General features: G+C 44.8%; 1 protein-coding gene across 4 annotated transcripts in view; it reads left to right on the plus strand.

Moving 5' to 3' along the window:
- TOM1L2 (target of myb1 like 2 membrane trafficking protein) overlaps nucleotides 1–20,869 on the plus strand; it is a 56,778-nt gene that overhangs the window by 30,164 nt on the left and 5,745 nt on the right. Inside the window, exons 8-15 of one of the 4 annotated variants that reach the window (XM_071443833.1) lie at nucleotides 419–552; nucleotides 3,091–3,139; nucleotides 4,283–4,406; nucleotides 5,196–5,313; nucleotides 7,503–7,578; nucleotides 10,642–10,707; nucleotides 18,225–18,284; nucleotides 20,775–20,811. In XM_071443833.1, coding sequence (XP_071299934.1) covers nucleotides 419–552; nucleotides 3,091–3,139; nucleotides 4,283–4,406; nucleotides 5,196–5,313; nucleotides 7,503–7,578; nucleotides 10,642–10,707; nucleotides 18,225–18,284; nucleotides 20,775–20,811 — 664 coding nt within the window. The remainder of the gene's footprint in view (nucleotides 1–418; nucleotides 553–3,090; nucleotides 3,140–4,282; nucleotides 4,407–5,195; nucleotides 5,314–7,502; nucleotides 7,579–10,641; nucleotides 10,708–18,224; nucleotides 18,285–20,774; nucleotides 20,812–20,869) is intronic. The other 3 variants (XM_071443834.1, XM_071443835.1, XM_071443837.1) reach the window with 3 other exon arrangements.

The following is a 20,869-nucleotide window of genomic DNA, read 5'->3' on the forward strand; positions in this document are numbered from 1 at the left end:
TGATGAGCCTTTTTTCCTCCACATGTTCCACCTTACACATCATTTAGTTTTTAAGGATGATACTGCCAGAAAGAGCAGATTGAATTTTCCTTGAAAGCTTTCTTCTGGGAAGGTGTTGTATTAACATGTTTTATTCTTAAAACAGATGACTAAAATACAGATATTTATTTTCTGAAGTACTCAGAGTTAAAGAAGAATCAGGAAGTTGAATTGTGAATAGGCTCTCAAGGTTTTATGCCAGCATCTCTTGAAGGGCGTTTGATTAGATGTGCTTTTGGGTGACATTTAATCATGCAAAGATAAACTTGACTTAGTGTTTCTCAGTTGGGGGATATGTTTGGCTGTGAACAGAGCTCAACCAAATCTACTTATTGCTTGTTGCTTATCAGACTGTGTGTGCACAATGCATTCCTCCTAGGAGCTGAACCGAACCTGCAGAGCCATGCAGCAGAGAATTGTGGAGCTTATCTCACGAGTGTCCAATGAAGAAGTCACAGAGGAGCTGCTGCATGTGAATGATGATTTAAATAACGTCTTCCTCCGATATGAAAGGTGGGGCATCTCTCCCAGCAACCATTTACATTCATTCAGGGTTTTCACATAAGAATAAAATAGGTCAGTTGGTGAAATTGGGCCTTCTGGGCCAAGGGTCTAACATGACACAGAGAACCAAACCACAGGAACCATTTACACAGCGTTTTTATGGCCTTTTATGGTAACATTCCTGTTTCAGTTGATTCTTTTAATACTATGATTTTTTTTTTTTTTGTACTATGCATAGAATTTTTGTAGGGCATATCCATAAAATGCAATGCAACCTTGTGAAAATGCTTGAGTCTGCGAGTCCCTTTTGTGCAGGGCTGTACAGGTGTAGGGACTTGGGACCAAAAATAGCTCAGCCACAGTCACTAGTTCCCCTGCTAGCCCAGGCTCTGCACAAATCTCTGTGCTGCTTCCTGGCTTAGGGAGGCTCCCATGAGCTCTCTCTGCCCTCTGATCTCTGATCTCTCCAGTCCCAGTGCTGGTGCAAGGGCAGCTGCCTGAGGTGGGCGGGAGCATTGAGCATGCAAAGGATTTGTTTTTAAGTAACACTTAAAATCTTGAAAAACAAAAAAAGCCTGTCTTGTGCAGAGCTAATGTTTCGAAGAGCTGGTCTGCAGGAATCATCCCCAGGGACAGGACTTGGGGCACAGGTCTTTCGACATGTCAGACAAAGGCGCTGTCAGGCACATCTGCTGCAGGAGGTGACACGTGATGCCGCAGTCTTGGGAAAGTTTAATCTTCCCCTTAATGACAGGCCTGGGGAGCGAGGCACCAAAGAGTACCCTTTGTTCCTTGCTCTTAGCACAGGGCTTTGTTTCTCGAGCTTTTAAAAATAAATTAGACTCTAGATCTGTGAATTTGTGCTGTCACGGCAAAGGCTGCAAAGACGACTCGGTGCCCTCGATTTTGCCTTTGATTTCGTCGTTCAGAGGAGATGGGGCAAACTTTGAAACAAACGCTGGCTTTTTGTGTGAAATGGTGTGTGTTTCATGCACAAGCAGGGTTCTACAAGTGGCAGAGTGCAACTATCACTGAGGTTTAGTCTGGTCACCCTTAATATTTTTTCTATTTCCCCCCCATCTGCGACTTTGCTGACTGTGGCTGATGTGTTTGTAGTCATTATTCATGAAAAGGGAGCTGAGCGATGTTAGCAAGCCATTTGTGGTGGAATAGCTGCACTGGTCTGAGCATTCAATAAATTCCAGTTCCTCCTCTGCTATTCCAAAAGCTCCCCATCCATCATGCTGATTCCTAGCACAAGGACCAAGCTCCATCAGTGACTCAAGCAGGAGCTCTGGCCTTTGCTGTGAAGCGTTGGGATGTAAATGAACAGAAGCCTTTTGGTGAGAAATGAGGTGGGAGGTGTCTTAGGTTTCCAGCAAAGGGAGTTGGATTTCCAGTAATAGCAAACACCCACAGTTTCCTAAAATTGAAATTTGGGCCTGAATTTGGTTTTGCTGCCTTTTAAGTCTGTATTTTCCTCTGTTACATTAAGAAAACATTTTAGTTTGCTTGACATTCCCTGTTGTATTTTGTCCATCTGGGAGAAAACCCATAAGATTATATGATTTTTGCTGGAAAGAGAGACTGCTTCTGAAACTACTTTGAAAAATTCAAACCTCCAAGAAATCATGGTGCTTTTCCATGGTGAGGATGGAGATCAGACTGGCCTCAGACAGGCTATGGGAGCAGGTAGTTCCCCTGCTGTTTTGAGTTCATAGAATTACAGAATAGTTTGGGTTGGAAGGGACCTCAAAACTCATCTAATCCCACCCCCTGCCATGGGTGAGGACACCTTCCACTAGACCAGGTTGCTCAAAGCTCCATCCAGCCTGGCCTTGAAGACTTTCATAAAAGCTGAGTTTAGGTTTGTGGCCCCAGATGCACAGAATAAAGAAGAGATCAGAGCTTGACTAACCCGACATCTTCTCCTTAGAAGTACAAAGGTTTTATTCAACATCATTACTTTTCCTGTTGGAAAGTACCAACGTATCTGAGCATAGGCTGTGACCATCTTTGAGTTATCTCTGGATGTTTTAAGCAATGAATCTGCTGCCCATTGTCCCTCGTGCCACGTGTGCCTGGCTTGGGCTGTGCCACACACACATGGCTCCTCATTTACATTATTGCAGCAAGAGGGAGCTGGTAAGTGGGAGTGAGCCGAGCTGCAGTGCTTGGCTTGTTGAGCTGTGAGCATCAATCTTGCTGCAGTTCCTCCTGTCCCTTGGCTCACACAACAGGTCTGTCACAAAGCACTTAATGATTAAAAAAACCCCCCAAACCAAACGACAAATCCTGCAGTGGTTTTCAAGCATGTTTGTTCTGCAAGATCAGATTAGCCAACTTAAAATCCACCTTTGCCAAGAGTGCAACTTCTCAGCAATCCTCCCTTTGTCCTGGCCTGGAGTTTAAGCTTTCAGACTTCCCTTTGGAGCCAGAGAAAACTAAGTTCAGTGGCAAGCGTGTCATGGCTTGGTTATAAACTCATGTTTTTTATTATTTATTGGTGGCTTTGATAATCTGTGTTGGGGTTTTTTTCCTGAATAGATTTGAACGATACAGATCGGGACGCTCAACACAGAACGCCAGCAATGGAGTAAGTACCTCACTCCTTTGATTCATACCAGTTGCAGTACTCTCAGTAGTATCACACCTCACTCCTTTGATTCTCTAATACCAGCTGCAGAACTATCAGTAGTATCACACCTCACTCCTTTGATTCTCTAATACCAGCTGCAGTACTCTCAGTAGTATCACACCTCACTCCTTTGATTCTCTAATACCAGCTGCAGTACTATCAGTAGTATCACACCTCACTCCTTTGATTCTCTAATACCAGCTGCAGTACTATCAGTAGTATCACACCTCACTCCTTTGATTCTCTAATACCAGCTGCAGTACTATCAGTAGTATCACACCTCACTCCTTTGATTCGTACCAACTGCAGTACTATCAGTAGTATCACACCTTCTACCTGCCCAGCCCTGTGTCCTGCCTGTACTGGCTAATGGTGGATGCCAGGAAAAGTAAGAATGTGGCAAATCCCAAGGGACAACTTTTAGCTCAGGAAGTCACTTCACAGTAAAACATCTCTGTGTTTACAGTCCTTGATGAATTTTCATTCCTCTGTTAACTTTTTTGATTGCTTTTGAGTCTGTGTGGACTTTAGGAGTTCACAATGTCCTTAAGCAATAAGTTCCACAGTTTCACTATACATTTTTACATATTTATTTTGCATTTATATATAACAAATATTTTGTTTACATTTGATCAAGTCACTTAATGATTTTTGTTTGCTTCACCTAATTTTTCTTCACTGTGTCTTACAATACCACTGTTCAGGTTAATTTTCTTCCTGCCATTCATCATTTTAAGAACCACTCTTATCTCCTATTTAAGCAGCCCCTTTCCAAGCTGAAGAGTTCTAATTATTCTTTAAATGAAAATTCTTTTGTAGTTGTTTTATAGTGTTCAAGGTCTGAGTTCATGATGAATCTATACTTCTATTATGTTTTCTCTTCTGCATTCATAACTATTTCCTCTGTTTACTGTGCTTTACCATTTCTGCAGTGTGATGCAAACTTCAGCAAAGACTCTGTATTGACACTTCAGTCACAACAAAGAAGTTTTGTTTCTGAAAACAGTTTATACCTAATGTGGACAATCGTGGTGTTTAATGTTGTACTGCAAGAAGAAATTTCTGGCATTTGTAACTTCTGTGTTTCTTGTGTCCTGACAGGTACTGAATGAGGTGACAGAAGATAATTTAATAGATTTGGGTCCTGGCTCTCCAGCTGTGGTGAGCCCAATGGTTGGAAACTCAGCACCTCCATCTTCACTTTCTTCACAGCTTGCAGGGCTTGGTGAGTGCCTGGTCTAGATCAAGCTCTCCTCTACCTATTAATGTTGCCATGTGGCCTCTAAAAGGTTTGGGTATTTTGCTCACAGGGGGATTAGAAGGCATTCCCACTCTCCTGCACTGTGACAATCTGCAGTTGAGAACCAGCCTGGCACAAAGGGAGGGATTTATTAATCAGAGGGAAGACTGGCAGAGAGGGTGCAGGTTGTTGTTCATGGCAGAACTTGTACTATTTCTGCTCAGTTATAGTTCTCTGTGAAATCAGCCTGCTGATGTTCTTGATTCCCCTTCTACAAATAATATTTGAAACCTTTGGGTGAAAGGTTTTATGAAGCTCTTAGGTGGTTTGCATGAAATCAAACCAAAGATTGTGTGATTGGATCACTGGGTTTGACTGAAGGTTCTCCACCTCTTTCAGCACTGCACCAATACCATATCCCTTTGTTTGAAAGTGTTGGTTTCACAGTCAGCAACTGAGAGGAACATTGAGGAGAAAACTACTGTCCATGCCCAAAATTTTGGACTGTGTTAGTGACCACTAAATAGCTCAGGATATTGGCAGCAGGCTCACACCAATTCCCAAATGCTGGCTTCTTGATGAGGAGCATTTATGGAGTGCTACTTCCAGGATGAATTAGATAATCTCTACATTTTTCTTTTAAGAACACCTGATTAGCATCCTCCAGCCTTTCCTGAACAAAACTGTCCACAGTGCTGCAGCTGTTAATGATGATGGTGTTTGCATATAGTTTGTTATTTTACTGGTTCACTATTTTTTCTCCTCTGGTTGCAGACTTGGGCACAAACAGTGTCAGTGGCACACTCAGCTCCCTCCAGCACAGTAATCCTCGTGATGACTTTGACATGTTTGCACAGACAAGAGGCAGCTCCTTGGCTGAGCAGAGAAAGAAGTAAGTTGTCTTCAGCACTGAGTCATGGCACTGCTGTTTTCTAAGGGCATAAATCTGAAACTTCTTGACTTCGGACTGAAAAAGTAATTTTGGTGTATGTTTTGTTGTTATCAATATGAGCAAGTGGAGAAGTTCTTGCTGCTGGACAGAGCAGATTGGCTGGGTACTGTCTTAGTTAATGAGCTCACTGGAAACTTGGAAGTGTGCTGGCCTGTACTCCTGCCTTCTCCTAAAGGCTTGTCATCCCATCCACCCATGTTTGAGATACAGGAGCAGAAGGGTCCTTCACCTGAAGGTCATGGATGTGCTTTGGTGACTGAATTACTGTCATCAAAGGCTTGGAAACAGAATTACCATCCAGTTAACTCTCCTTTTGGCCCCAGTCAGACTCTCACGGGCTGTCAAGGCAGTGTAGCTTGCCTGGCTTCGTGCTACCCCTAATTTGTTTATATGCATAGGGCTTGCATCTCTAGAGCTGCAAATCTGGCACTTTCAAGGGCATTTAACAGGTCAAATTATTTTAATGTAAAATAAATCTATGCACTTATTAAGAAATCCTTTGATCCCTGTCAAGTAATCTTCAATAAAAGACACACTCAGGTATTTTTCTTCCATATATTATTTCTTGCCTCCTGGCTTCAGACATTAGAGAAAGTAGTCAGAACATCATCAATATCTTGTCTCAAGCTAAGAAATGCTGTTAAATAGTTTATCAAAAATTTAGAAAACTCGAGCCTACAAATTTATTGGGCTCTTTTATTTGCAGTTATCAATATAGCTATTGGTACTGCCTCAGCCATGGTATCAGAAGAAATTCTGTCATGTAGAGGGGTAAGCCACCACTGGAGATTTTGGGCTGGGAGCCTTAATGTGCAGTTAGAAAGGAGATGCATTGCAGGAGAGATCTAATCAACGTCCCTCTGTCTCTTGTGCTAAATGAAGCACAAAACTACTCTTCCCACCCGTACCTAATGGAACAAGGAGCACAGATCATCCATGATTTCACAAGGGAGGGTTGCTCTGTCTTCCCTGGATTGTGCACTGTATAAACAGAGCAGCAGGGAGGAGGAGAGGCATGAGTGTGACTTGCTGTGGCGTGTAGGTGACAGCTCTGGGTGTGAGAGCTCTGGGTGCTGTGCTCACAGCTCGGGAGAAGCCAGCAGGAGGAGGAGAGAGGGCTCCCCCTGCTCAGGCCCCCCCTCCCAGAGCTGATTTATGGGCACGTGTTTGTGTCTGCTGCAGCTCATGGTTCACCACTGTGCTCTGTGAGATGCTGCTGCTGCCTCTGTCACCTGACTGCTACATGTCCCTTTTGCATTGCAATTTAAGAAGCTTTTAACAGCTCTGTAAATAGTGCATTCCTTTGTCTGCTTCACTGCAGTTGCATCATTTCATCTCTCTTTGAGTCTCGCTCTGCCTTCCCCCGATGCACACAGCAAGGTCAGGCTTCCAGATGTCATCTCCAAGTCTTTGTTAAACATAATCTGCAATCAGGCCTCTTTTCACAGTCCTGCACTTGCTCCTGGACATTCTTAGGGTGCCTTGTGACCTGTTTGCCTGCCTTTCACAATGCTGATATTACTCTCCTTGCTTCAAGGTGCTTTCCAAAATTGATGGGTGGCCTTTGTACAGAGCAAGCTCCTCTCCTTGGGATACACACAGTACCCTCCAAGTCTTGTTAAGAAAAAAAATGTGCTTTTTGTTCCCAGGGGAGTAAATCAGGGTATCCAGGGTATTATTCTCCTATAAGGAAAGGCTGAGAGAATTGGGATTGTTCAGCCTGGAAAAGAGAAGGAATTGGGGTGACCTAATTCAAATACCTGAAGGGAGCCTACAAGAAAGATGAGCAGAGACTATTTACAAGGGTCTGGAGTGACAGGACAAAGGGGAATGGCTTCAAACTAAGAGAGTTTGAAGGGCTAAATTGAATATTGGGAATAAATTCTTCCTTGTGAGGGTGGACGGGTTGCCCAGAGAAGCTGTGGCTGCCCCATCCCTAGAAGTGTCCAAGGCCAGATTGGACAGAGCTTGGAGCAGCCTGGGATGGTGGAAGGTGTCCCTGCCCATGGCAGGGGTGGAATGAGATGATCTTTTAACATCCCTTCCAATCCAGGCCTTCCTATGATTCCATGACTGCTGATGGGTGACTGAGTTTCTTGCTAGTTCTGTGGTTTGCTCTTCTCTTCCAGTGTGACGTACGAGGACCCACAGGCTGTCAAAGGACTGGCATCTGCCCTGGATGTTCGGAAACAGAACACAGGAGGGGTAGGTCACAGCTCTGAGTTTTGTTATCCACGTGGAATCCGAGCTGGAGGTGGCTGCTTTGACTGAGATTCTCATTCTGTATTCCAGCAACGTGGTAGTAATGGCTATTTTGAAATTGATATCTGGGAGCAAGTACTTGCTCAGTAATGATCTCCAAAGGGATGCTGCACTTCAGTCTAAAAGACTTCAGAATCATAGTGGGTAAATTCTCCTGTGTCCTTGCAGCTGGAATCACTGCTGAGAAGAATTAAATGGGGAATATCCTGTGAACACTGATGTGCATTGGCTTGGTTTGGTTTTGCTTATGAAAGTCTTAATCTACTAGACTTTGCTTCAAGTGCATGGTTACACAAGCAAGTTACAGGGAGAGAAATGATGCAGACATTTAATGCTTCACATTCCTTGCCATAGCTGCCCTTGCTTGCTGCCTGTTCTGTCTGCCCAGGGCAGGCTCTTGCTCTCTTGTGTGGGCAGAAGAGCCCCATGTGCTGTCACCTCACAGCAGCTGACACTTCAAACATGGGTGAGAGAGCTTGGGCAGCTTTGTCTGCATCCCTCACTGAAGGCAGAAGTGAAGGAGCTTTCAGATCATCCCTCGACCCCTTTCTACCACCCTGCTTTTAAAAACTCTGCTGCTCTTTTGTACACAGCTGTGTGAGAGTTTTTAGAGGACAGAGCCAGAGCCTTTTCCAGTCCAGTTTTGGGCTGTGATGACCGCTAGGGAGCACGGCAGAGCCAGCTAGCATGGGAGAGCCAATGCAGTGTGCACATGCCTCTCACCGGGGAGATTTGCCTCCCCATGCCTTGGCTGATCCCACCCTGGTTCTTTCATGAAGTGGGAGTGCTCTGGGCAGCTAGCATGCCTGGCAGCTTGTGCTCCAAGCCAGGGAGAATCTGTGTTGGGAGCCAGCTGGGGTCAGATCACGGCTGCCTGCCTGCCCAGGCCATCATTCAGTGGGAGCAGGGCCTCAGCTCTCACAGAGCATCCCCCACCCCACAAACCTACCTGCTTCTTCCTGTCCCTGTCCTCCTGCAGGAAGGGCAATTTATAACCCAGGTCAGCCCCATGACCAGCTGGAGCTCAGCCCCACAAAATCTCATGGCAGCAGTACTGAGGGAAAAGGAGAAGCATGAGGAGGCAGAAATATTCCTTCACAGGAATTCCTGAATCCAGTGTGACATCCCAAGCCTCCAGTATCACTGAGCTGTTATTGGCAGGACCTGGGGAAGGATTTGAGATCCTGCTCTTTGTTCCTGGCTAACCAAATGCAAGGGGCTTGCCTTTATCTGGTCAAGGGGGCTGTATTCCCCCCGTGGCCTCAGGGTCATGTCTTTATTTATTAACACTTTTCTTCCCAGCCAATTCTGCTTTAGGCACCAGCACAACATGTCATTCACACCAGCAGAGCTGCTGCTCTGCCCTGAGTGCTGTCAGGTCAAAGGGCTGTGGCTAAGCTCATCTGAAGGTCAAAGTTTTTTGGGGTAAATGCCTTTTGGGTTGTGGAACTTGGGGCTATGAGATGTCGAGACTTTTGGCCTCTTTCCAAAGGACCTAGAGACTGTAACATGTAATCAGAAGAGCTCGTTTTGAAATTGCAGTCGCTCTGTAATTGGTAAACACTTTTTCTCAACTGTTGTGAGGCTTGTGGGTGTCTCTTCTTAAAGGAAATAAAAATTAAACTCTCCTAAAGTTACCAGCCCCAGCATGTGTAGCAAAAAACTGGCAGTGCTCAGTAAACGAAAAGACAGGCTTTAATTTGGGTAGAGCTAATTTAAGAACAGCTCTGGGGAGGAGCCAAAAGCTTTGCAACACATTCTTCACACACGTCTCGTTCCAGCACAGTTGTCCAGTGGCAGAATTCAGCACATCCGACGTTTCTAATGCAGTCATTCTCAGAATGGTCTGCAGAGACGGGGCTGATCACGTGGCATTAGCTGTCTTTTAATGTGATTTAGCAGCTGGAAACAAGATGAGCTAAAAATACACTGTTTTCTTAATATTGCTTTTCCATGTTGGGAATTGCTTTTGTTGCCACTGAGTTGTTGCATGATCACAACCGGGAGGAGAGGTGTCCAAGAAACAATTCTCTGCTGTTACACAGAGAGTAGATGAAATTGGAATGATTTCCCCTTTTTTTTTTTTTTCCCTCATAAAATGAGACATAAAAGATTGCAGCTGATTCTCCATTACCTGTGTTAATGGGGACAGGGAGGTGTCCTGTGTGTGCAGGTGTCTGGGGGGATGTACATAACACACCAGTGGCTCTCTGCTGAGCTCACCCAGTTCTGGGCTGGGGCCACTGCACTCTGCTGAGCCCAGACAAGCCCCTCCAGAGCTGGAGATGACTCTGCATCCCCTGGCTCAGGGAGGAGGTGCTGAAGGACACAAAACCATCTTAGAGTGTTGGTGGTGCTGTGCCATGCAGTCTGCAGCCTGCTCAGGGGAGCTGGATGCATCAGCAGTCCTTTAACCTCTGTGCTTTTCAAGAGGGGCAGTTTGAAAGGCTGCCAGGACACTGCAGCAAACTGCCCTGACTTCCCTCCACTCCACACCATTGCAGAGCTGCTGTGCTGTCTGTGTGGGGCACAGTCTGTCTGCTGAGGTCAAGGACATGAGCAGGGGGTGCTGCAACCCACAGCCTCATAAACAAGGGGGACTCCACAGACTGTGACACAAGAGTTTGCAGTGCAGTCTCACTGCCTGCAGTAGCTTGCACAGCCTCACTTTTCCTTCTTCTAAGAAGATGACAAACATCAGCCTCACTACTAGCCAGTGATTGGTTTATTTTATTATTATTGTTTTTATCTTTAAGGACATCATGGAGGGAGTGCTAAAACACTGTGAACTGTCTGTAGGAAGTGCAGAATTCTGGGTGAGGTCTGTCCCCTTATGGACAGAGCTGACAGGCACAGGGAGACACAGCTGCTGCCAGAAGCTACTGTAGGCAACTCTGTGTGTGTTTGTGTGTGTCTGTGTATGTGAAGTTTTTAACTGTTTTATTACTTTATCACGGGTTGTTGCTGTGGTTTCTCTCTTTATGGACCTTTCTGTTCCCAACACAGAGGAGAGGTAAAGGTGGGAACTCAGACATGGAGCCCATAGACAAGTGGCTAATTACACAAGGAATGGTGAGGACTTCACCAGTGAAGCAATTCCTCCTGCCCACCCCAGTTCCTGACCTAGAATAACCATCCTCCATTCACCTCTCGTCCTGCCCTGTTGAACCGCTTCAAATCGGACAGTACAAGGACTTTATTTCCCACCTGCATCATTACCTGGGGCAAAGGGAAAGATTTGCACCAATTTCTGCTTTATACAGCACAAAGACCTGTAAATAACTGAATCATTTGTAGGATCCCATGTCACCTTCAGAGGAGGCCTGGGGATCCAATTGGTTCCTTCTACTGTCTTGATTTATTTATGCAGTATCCACTTTTCGAGGGATAAACACAAGTCTCATGGATCTTATTCATAAAGAGGACATTGCTATCTGTCTGTAAAGCAGCTTTTTCTGGTAGTACTTAGCTTCATGGTCTGGAATAAACATAGGGAAATTGTAGGATCATATTGAATTGAATTGAGTAATGTAGGGATCATTCTTTATGCAAGAAAGGGAATGGGAGAACTGCTGCCCAGATTGGCATCTTCAACCTCACTGGCATTAGGAATCAGACTCCAAAAGGTACAATAGTGTCAATAGTGTTTCTGGCTTTAAGGATTTAATTCCTGTGTCTGGTGATGCCAGTGCCTTGATAAAATCAGGCTTCTGAAGATCACTGAACCTGTGCACATTCTGACCTTGTTTGAAGTTGTCCTTCATCAATGTGCTTGCAGAGAGAAGTCAAAGCTTTCCTTAGGTGCAGAAGCCAGAGGAAAGGAAAAATACCCTCAGCTATGCCTTAAAGCCAAGTTCTAAGACCATTTTTTTTTTTTGGACGATGTAATCCATCATTTTAAGTGTTTGAGATTAGTACCAATAATGTGACCTAACTGTAGAAAATCCTCCTGAGACAGTCCTGGCTGCAGCTGAGTTCAGAGAAGTGCAGGGAGAATTCCCTTTGCTCTGGGGTGTGCTGGCAGGGCAGCATGTGGGGCTGGGCACCAGGAGGAGGAATGTCTCACTCCAGGGAGAGCCCTGAATGCCCCAGACTAAGCTGCCCAGTGCTTAAAAAAGAGAAACATCCCAGAAAACTTAAAGTTTAGAAAATCCAGAGTGTGCAGTATCTACTCTGTGAAACACTTGCGTTTATTCTTCTGGATTTAGGGCTAATCCAGATTATTTCTCAAGGCCAGCTTGGAAATTTGGCAGAATTTTGCACAGCTGGTGCACACACAGTGATGGGCCAGGTGCTGTATCTGCCTGCCCAAAAGCAGCTCCATGGCTGCTCACACACGTGGATAAGCCCACTGTGGGTACCTGTCCCTGGGAGCCAGAGTGTCATTTTGGTGCTGTCAGACACCCACAGCTCACAAGGGGAGGGTGAAAAGCTGTAAAATGAGCAGCAGTGTCAGCTTTGCCTCTGATGCTGTTGGCTGTGGCTCACAGAGGCTCTCGCTGTTCAGTGGCTCTGTTGCAGCCAGGGGTGTGCTGTGCCACTGTTAGATGTTCATCCATAATGAATAATCCAGTGATTGAGTTAGTTCTTCTTCTTTGCCTTTCCACTGTTTACAAGAGCGGGGGAGCATGAAATCAGCACCCCTGCTGTTCACACCACTCACACCACTGCTTTATTAAAAAAGCAAACAGCATATTCCTTCATTGGCTTGTGGTTATTCAGTCTGGAAAAAGGATACTGCAGCATTCATGGAGGCATATGGATTTGGGGAGGGAAGGGGGCCTGGCTGTCAACCAGTCACTGCTCTTACAAACCTGTCACCTTGTTTGTATGCTAAATACAAGAGAGAAATACCTAAAATAAAACTAAACTAATCATTAACTCCGTTTCTCTCTTAACTGGCTGTAGTTCTTAACAGTGTTTATTAATATGACCTGTAGCATTTACAATGCCAGTGGATAACTAGAATCCCAGGTATGAACTTGATATGCCCACTCTGTGAGGTATTTTTTGTATTTTGGTGAGGAAAGGGGTGAGCTGACACTGATGTTCCCCGAGCCTGCACAACACTGAGACCACTCTAAAGGAATTCTCCACCTGCCAGAGTGGTTCTCACATCCCTCACGACCTGACATTGTTCTCTACAAGCTGTGATACATTTCAGCTTTGGGCTGAGTCCTTCCCACTCCATTTCTCTGCATCCCAGTTCACCACACACCTTTGCAGTCTCTGGCTCTCCTCTCCCAGTGAATTTGGCGGTGTTGTTCTTGTTTCCAGTTAACTTGTGGCTTAGTTCTGCCATCAAGATGATGCCAGAACCATGGAGACAGACCCAAGCCACACTTTTATCCATCTCAGCTCTACCTACAAAACTATAAAATAGACAAAATTATATTGGCAGAAATTTTTTCTGGTTTTTATATGGTTGAGGGATGGGAGGTGAGCTGTTCAGTGGCAGATCTGGGTTTTGCAGGTCTCACATAGGGGTCTGTATCAGCAGAAATCAGGCACAGACTTTACCACAGAGCCACGTTTTAGTGCAGGTGGTCTCAGTTCCCTTCTCATGAGATTGGACAGAGATTTGCATTAATATATTCCTGTCTTAGAATAATCTCTCATCCCACTCACATACCAAATGGGTTATTTGTTATGAAAGTGAGAAGTAGGTGTTGCTTAAGCCACCATGTTAGGACATTAATTGGGACAGTGGCAGGGGAAGGATGAAACTGAACCAGAATTCACAGAAAGTGATAGGAACACCACTCAGCATTCTATCTTGACTGTCAGCAGCATGCCTGGCTAGAGAGGAGAGCCCTCTTTGTAGGGAAGATAGGTGAGTAAAGATTAAATGAAACCTCTGTTAATTAGTAACCAAGTGGGATGCCACTATGCACCTTCAAGAGAGAGATAGGATCTGAGATGTGGAAATGACTTGGGTAACATGAGACTGTTGAATAACATCATCTTCTTGGAGACTGAAGTGCTTGAATTGTGGATAAGCCCAAAACCAGACACGTGAAGATCTCATTTCTTCCATGTGCTGGGACCCCTCTCCCTGTTGAAGGCAAGCGGGAGCTTCCCCTCAGCCGAGGAGCACGGGGGTCTCCTTAGGCAGCCGTGGTGTTTGCAGAGCACTGTGCAAGGACAGCCCAAGCCCTGGTGGCAGTGGCAGTGGCAGTCACATGCAGATGGGCTGCTGTTGTACAGCTGTCAGAGCCTGGCTGTGCTGGGGACACGCTGCAGCCCAGCTCCTGCCCTGCCCTGCAGGCTGCAAACACACTCAGGAGTAACCAAGGAGTTCATTTAATCCTTACACATAAAGTCAAGCGTGGTCCAATATTGAGGCCAAGCAGCTATTTCAAGATGACAACAGCTTTAAATAGATGGTAAGGCTGTAGTAGTAAGCTGGAGTAACCTGCTAGTGTGCTCCTAGTGCTGCTGTAGGAATGACAGACCTTTACTACTGCTAACCAGCGAGGGGGAGTGAGTAGCAACTAACCAAGAACTGGTGTCAGCTTTGTTAAACATCTAGAAAGAAGTGGAATTAACTAAGCTATTACAAGGCAGTAGTCTAGCAACAATTAGCATAAACCTTGTTAAACATTTTAAGAACATTAATGAGCTCACCTAGAGACCTGAATTGTCATTTCATACCTGCTTCTTTTCCAGTGGGATCATTTTTAATAGAAATAAAATGTGATAATAATAACCTTAAACTGTCTTTTTAAGGGTAGAATATTGGATTTTATGACTTCTGAGGAAAAATATTGGCAATACTCTTTGGCTTTTGATTGCTAGTGGGAACATCAACACAATCTAGCTTAGATAAGTAGGAACTTGAATTCCAGGTTCCTGTGGGTTTTGTGGGATTGAGCACTCACTTTTGTTCTCCCAGCCCTCCTTTTCCATTTCTCTTTCAGGACTGTTGAGATGATCCCATTTGTAGGATTTTCCAAAGACTAAATAAAAAAGGAATTTAAACAATCAGACCAGCTTTTAATTAGAGCCAGTTACTTGAAGTACCCAAAAATATTTTGTGACTTAATTTCCATTTACTGTAAGTATAGACTTAAAAAAAAAAAAAATCACAATATCTTTATACAAACAGCTCTTGCAGCCTGCGCTATCTGGGGAGCTCTCTTGCCAAGACTGAAAGCTTCACTAGACCATGCAAGTTTGCATAATCAAAATATCAACAAGGCAGTGTCCCATTCCAGAGTTTTTTCCATGTCGTCTGTGGCTGCCACTGCTGCTTGTTCCCAGAAACTGTTGTCTTTTTTTAAGGTGTAAACTAGTTATTTTATTTTTATATTGCCTCTGTTGTGATTTAGGGGTTAGTTATAACAAAATTCCCCTGCACATTTTTCAGTTTAGGGCTTCTGAAAGGGGAAGATTTGCCAAATACCAACTGACTGGCAAAACCTGAGCTTCTCTGTACGTTCTCTTCTCAGTTTAAAATGAAAAATAAACGTTACAATGTTATCGTTAAAATAATTTAAAATTTCCAGTTGCTCTTTGAGAGTTTCCTCCCTCTTTATTCTTGAACAAATTAAACCTGACACATGTAACCCATGTTTTATGAGGAAATGGGGCTCAGAGTCTTAGGAAGGTAAACTGGAAGTTTGTGCATGGAAGGAGCAATAGATAGGAACCCTCAGCACTTCTGTGGGTGTGCTGGGAGACAGGGAAAGCTTTTTAAAAGGTCAGTGCTGAATAGCAAACGGCTGACACACTCAGATGTTTATCTTACAGCTTTGTCTGCTTCTCTGCAAGAAGTGCTCTTGCACTTCTGAGGGCTTTGTTTGTTTGTCATAAGTAGCTGTAGCTGAAAGTAGAATTCCTTTTTTTGCTTTTTTTTATTTCCATTTTTTTACAATTCTTACGAAACACCACAGCACAAACTCTTGTGCTGCTGAGCTGTTCTTCGAGAACTTCTGCAAATTCAAGAGTCCTGTGATTCTCAGGAACTCAGTACTTGATCAGTCATCTGTCATGTTTTGAGGATAATCAAGATTTGAGCTGCTGTTCCTTCTAATACAGGGGCACAGTACTGCCAGACTTTTTAGAACAGCTGCTCTTAATAAAATCCTTGAATGGTTTGGGTTGGAAAAAAAGATCATCTCATTCCAACCCCCTGCCATGGGCAGGGACAGCTTCCACTATCCCAGGTTGCTCCAAGCCCCATCCAACCTGGCCTGGAACACTTCCAGGGATGGGGCAGCCACAGCTTCTCTGGGTAACCTGTGCCAGGGCCTCCTCACCCTCATAGGGAATAATCTCTTCTAATATCTAATCTAAATCCACCCTTTTTCAGCTTAAAGCCATTCTTCCTTGTCCTGTCACTCCAGGCCTTCATTCAAAATCCCCATCCAGCTCTCTTGGAGCCCCCTGTGTTCCTGTAAATTTTTTTCACAGAAAAGGAAAAATAAACCAGGTTTTTCCCTCCTCCCTTCCATGCATATGTTCTTATCCTTAGAGAAATATGAGCACCTTTCTGAGCTGCAACCCAAGCAACAGCTCAGAGGCTGCACCTTCCACAGGGTTAAGCAATACAAGAGAGAGGCAGCAGTGCAAATTCTGCAGTAGGTTTTAGGTTGCTGTAGGATGAATAAAATCATTACTTTATATCTCTGAAGCCAGTATTTTATAAAGCTGTTAAACCAAGGAGACAGTTTTACAAGATGCAACTTGTCCTTGGGAAGGAATGTGTTGGAAGGTGCTTAGAGCTCTTCCCTTGTGAGTGGCCAGCTCACTGTGATACTGTTGTGTGTGCATGATTCAGGAAATCAGAAAGGGACAGTTATCCTAAATCTGGCCCATTCCAGAGGAAACTGCAGGAATTTATTTTCTGTTTGGGATCTTTATGAATTCACTGGAAGCAAAATGACATCTTGTACCTCTGACCCTGGGGACGTCACTTTGTCCAGTGACTTGTCAAGTCAGAGCCCAGCCACCTTCCTGGTGCTGCTCTTTGGGGGAGATGCTTTGGCTTGAGCTCTGGATTTCTCGGACACAACTGACCCACTTTAGCACACCTCACCTCAAGCAAGGGCTTAACTGGCCTCCTCAGTACAAAGGGCCACTTGATTCTGTGAAAAAATTCCTGAGGAGCTTTGCTAAACAGCCTCAGCCTGTGTGATCCAGCATCTGTCCATCTTCCCCTGCTAGAAATGCCTGAGAAAACTCCATCTCCCAGGAAATTAATCTGCAGAGCCTCTTCCAGCTTTTCTTATTGAATCACAGAGTCATTAAGGTTGGAAAAGACCTCCAAGACCATCAAGTCCAACCATTAACCCACCGCTGCCAAGGCCACAACTGAGCCATGTCCTAACCACAGCCACAAGGTTTTTTTATCACTTCCAGGGTGGGCAATTCCTGTGAGAGGCTTCAGGCAAAGCTGTGGAGAACCCCTGACACCTTTTCTGCCTAGGAGAGTCCCTCTAACAGTGCCAGGTCTCCTCCTGCCAGCCCTGCTGCTCTGCTGCCGTGCCCTGGCCTGGAACTCGCATGTCTGACATTGTTTTCCAACTATTTCTCAGGTTGTCCTTACCAGATCTATTGTGGTGTTTTCCTGTTTACCTCGGCAGGCCTCTGCTGTATTTAAGCAGTGTAGTTAAGTCAGGAAATTCTACACCTAATACTCAGTAATTTCCCTTTGCTGACCCAGTTACCCTCAGCACTGCGTGACATCGCTGCCCTTCAGCAGCCTCTGTGCTGCCCGTTGTAATCACACTGGTATCATGACCAGTTCCACTGCAGGAGCAGAGGCAAGCCTTCCATGCCTGACTGTTAAACTATCCCTGGAGCCTGACCTGCTCTGGAGAGCCCTGCTGCAGCTCTGCTCTGGGGCTGTGCTCTCCTCCTCTGCCCCATCCTCTTCCTCCCTCACCTGAGACTCTGTACTTTGCACTGGCACAATCTGGGCTCTGCTGTCAGGGGTCACCTTTGGCAGAGGAATGGGAACTGGGAGCTGGGACAGTTTTGCTTTAAACCCTTGTGCCAAGGCTTGCCAGGGCTTGGTGGTGTGGTGGGAGGAGGATCTGGGAGGAAGCATGACTGTACCCTGGGCTCTGACTTCTCCACCTGCACGGAAAACCAATTTGTTTTCATAGGAGTGTTGCCTGAAGACTTTGAGCCCCTCTTTTTTCTAACCCTTCACTGTGGCTAATACCCATTTTAAAAAACAAAAGGTGTAAATTTAACATTTCAAAACCTAACTGATATCCAGTATTCTACCCTTAAAAGCATTTCACGATCAAGATTAGAATCATCAGTCCATCTTGATGGTTTTAATATGTGGTCGAGAAGTTACTCATCTTACACTGGCATCCAGTCACGTCATTCCCCATAATCTTTCTCCTTTTTTTTTAGCCTTGTTGTTCATAATTTCCTTTCCAAGTTGTTTCTTTAATTTGAAATGCCATTTATATTTTGTTGCCTTCTTTTTTTTTTTTTTCCAGCACATCTTACATCTTTGTTTTTGTTTTGTTTTTAATCTTATTTCTGGCGTTTTCCATCGCTCTGTGGCCATGATTGTGGATGTGTTTTGGTTTTTGCCTGCCTTGCTGTTCTCTCGCTGCACTCCCTAGATCCCTGTTGCACAGTCCTCTGTCATGGATGACATTGAGGAGTGGCTCAGTACCGACTTGGTGAGACTCTTTATATTTTCATTTTTCACTTGCACGGGTAAATTTCAATGCATTGCTGAGTTCCTGGTACTTCTCATAGCAGGAAGCAGTGAAACTTCCCAAACAGAGAGTTTGGTTCCCTTTGAAGGGAATATCTAAGCAGAGGAGTCAGGGTCGTGTTCAGCAATTCAATCAAAACACTTTTTTTCTGAACTGTTTTATTTTCCCTTCTGCATGTGAACATCACAGAATAGCACATGTTCCAGAAAACGTGGGATTGTGATCCTCAAATAGGGAAGCATTAAATATGGTCTGATTTTTTCTTAAAGTCCATGTTTAAAGCTTCATTATTTTAGACAGGATCTAAGTTCATGCTTATGTTGAGGCATGCTTTTAAGAGATGCTGGATCAGGGCTTAGATTCCTTTCAAATCAAGATGTCTTTGTTAAACTAGCAGGCAATCTTGACATGTTTCATAATAGTAATAATAAAAATTTATAACAGTCTCTCTTCAGTGTTTATAACTTTCACCTAAATGATTATTGTCTAGTAATTATTAAACAAACAAAAAGCAGAACTAAAAGTAGCTTTGCCTTCACTCTGGAGTTTGTTTTGCTGTCCCAACACACATTTGGTTTAAGCAGGATAAACTAGTACACATTTATTCTATTTTGGTTTTTTTTCAGTGTAAGCATATGACTCAAATCAGCCAAGTGCATTTTGGGGGGTGGCTGGTGGGCTGTGTTCACATTGTTCTTTTCAACGTGGTTTTAGTGAGCTGAACTTGCACTCACCCTATCCCCAAGGATCACCTCCTTCCATTCTTCCAGCTTGAGGCAGAAACTCCCAACTCCTTAGGGTGTCCCCCAGCCCCTTGAGCTGCCTGCTCAGCTCCCGGCTGGGAGCTGTGGGATTCAGCAGAGCTGCAGGCACGCTCTGGCACGTCAGCCCTGTGCTCTGGCACTGGAGGAGCTGGCTCTACTGGAAGGAAGAGAATTCTCCAGCTCTCCCGAGGTGCCTGGAGTGCTTAAACAGATTCCAGGTTCAGTGTTTGATTTTGGCAGACTGACTGGCTGGCTCTGAAATGTCACTGGGTTCCAGCTGAAGGTAGGTTTGTCAGGCCTTGCTACAGGAGTCACTTTCAAATTTCATTACAAACTGGCCTCATTTTGTTAAAGAAATACAGTAAATGTAGCATGTCCACTCTGCTTAACCAATAAACTTTTGTCTTTGCCATTTAAATTAATTTAGAGGGAGAGGAGATCTGATGGAGAGATATGGAGGTAGCTCTGTGCATCTGTCATCCCCAGCACAGACTTGCTCAAAAGGAACAAAGCAGAGAAGTGTCCTAGAAATGCCTGAGCAAGCCTGGGGATGTCCCTGGGTCCCCATCCCAGCCTGTGTGGGTGCAGCAGAGAGATGCCTGTGAAAATTTGGACTGGATTTTTGCTTTTCACTCTGGATCCCCTCCTCCTTGTTTTGTTAACAGCTCATTTCAATTCTCTTCTTCCCAGGCAAGGAAGCTGCAGATTAGGTTAGATAATTGATATTTCCGTACCCTTTTTTGGGGTACACTGGGACAAACAGCAGCTCTGCCTGTGAAGAGGCTTCTGTGTGAACCTTTGGAAAGCTCAGTGCATTGGGAAGCCAGGAGATGCTCAGGCTCCAAAATGTGAGGACAGTCAGTGTGATCCCACTCCTGGTAGAGAAGCCAAGTATAGACAAATACTTTACTTTTTCAAAGCAGTTTCACCATGAGATTTTCAACCAGTATTTTTACCCATCTTAAACATCCTGATAGATTGACAAGGATGCCTGTCCCTGGACTTTTAATTTTATTATTTGAAAAGCATATTGAAATGCACAAACTGGTGGAAATGCAGTGACCCTGTGGCATTCCCAGCCTTTGATTCTGATGGACAAACACCAGCTGCTGTCAGTATCCTTCATCCAGCTCACCCCAGTCTTGTTTTGGGCAGCATGGGCACATGAAAGCTGCTATATTTTTGTATGAAACCCAAAACGAACTCTCACAAGAGGAATGTTGACCCCAAACAATTTTGCACGTGTCCTTTGTCAGCTAAAAGGGCATTTTACTTGAAGACACAATGCAAACCACAGTCCTGACTTTTTGAAGGACTGTATGACAGAAAAGTTGCCATCTGGTACAGTGTGTGTGTGACTCACACAGCTCAAATTTGGACCAGAATTATTGTCTGAAGGGGAAACAGCGCTGGACTGACATTCAGATCCAACAGGGAAAGCTTAGCTGTCCACCAGCAATCTTCAGAGGCACCTCAGTGCTCGTCCTCCTGCTCTGCAGCACAGTGAAATGTCAGTCCCCACTGGCCTCCCGAGGTGGGAGCCCTGTGATTTCCCCAGGTCACCCTGCTCCCATGGTTAATATGTGGAAACAAGTGGTGGAAACTGTCCAGTTGTATTAAAGCTGGAGGGGATGACAGGGAAGGGGAAGCAGTGCCTGTGCTCATGTGCCTTTTTGTTCCATTGCAGAAAGGCAACGAACTGGAAGAAGGAGTGACCAGTGAAGGTAAGCAGAGATGCCCCTGGCTATGAGCCATTCCCAGGTTAGTGCTCAGATGGAATTT

This window comes from Agelaius tricolor, unplaced genomic scaffold (assembly GCF_023055355.1).
Source record: "Agelaius tricolor isolate 1412-34295 unplaced genomic scaffold, bAgeTri1.0.p SCAF_19, whole genome shotgun sequence".
Classification (NCBI taxonomy): Eukaryota; Metazoa; Chordata; class Aves; order Passeriformes; family Icteridae; genus Agelaius; species Agelaius tricolor.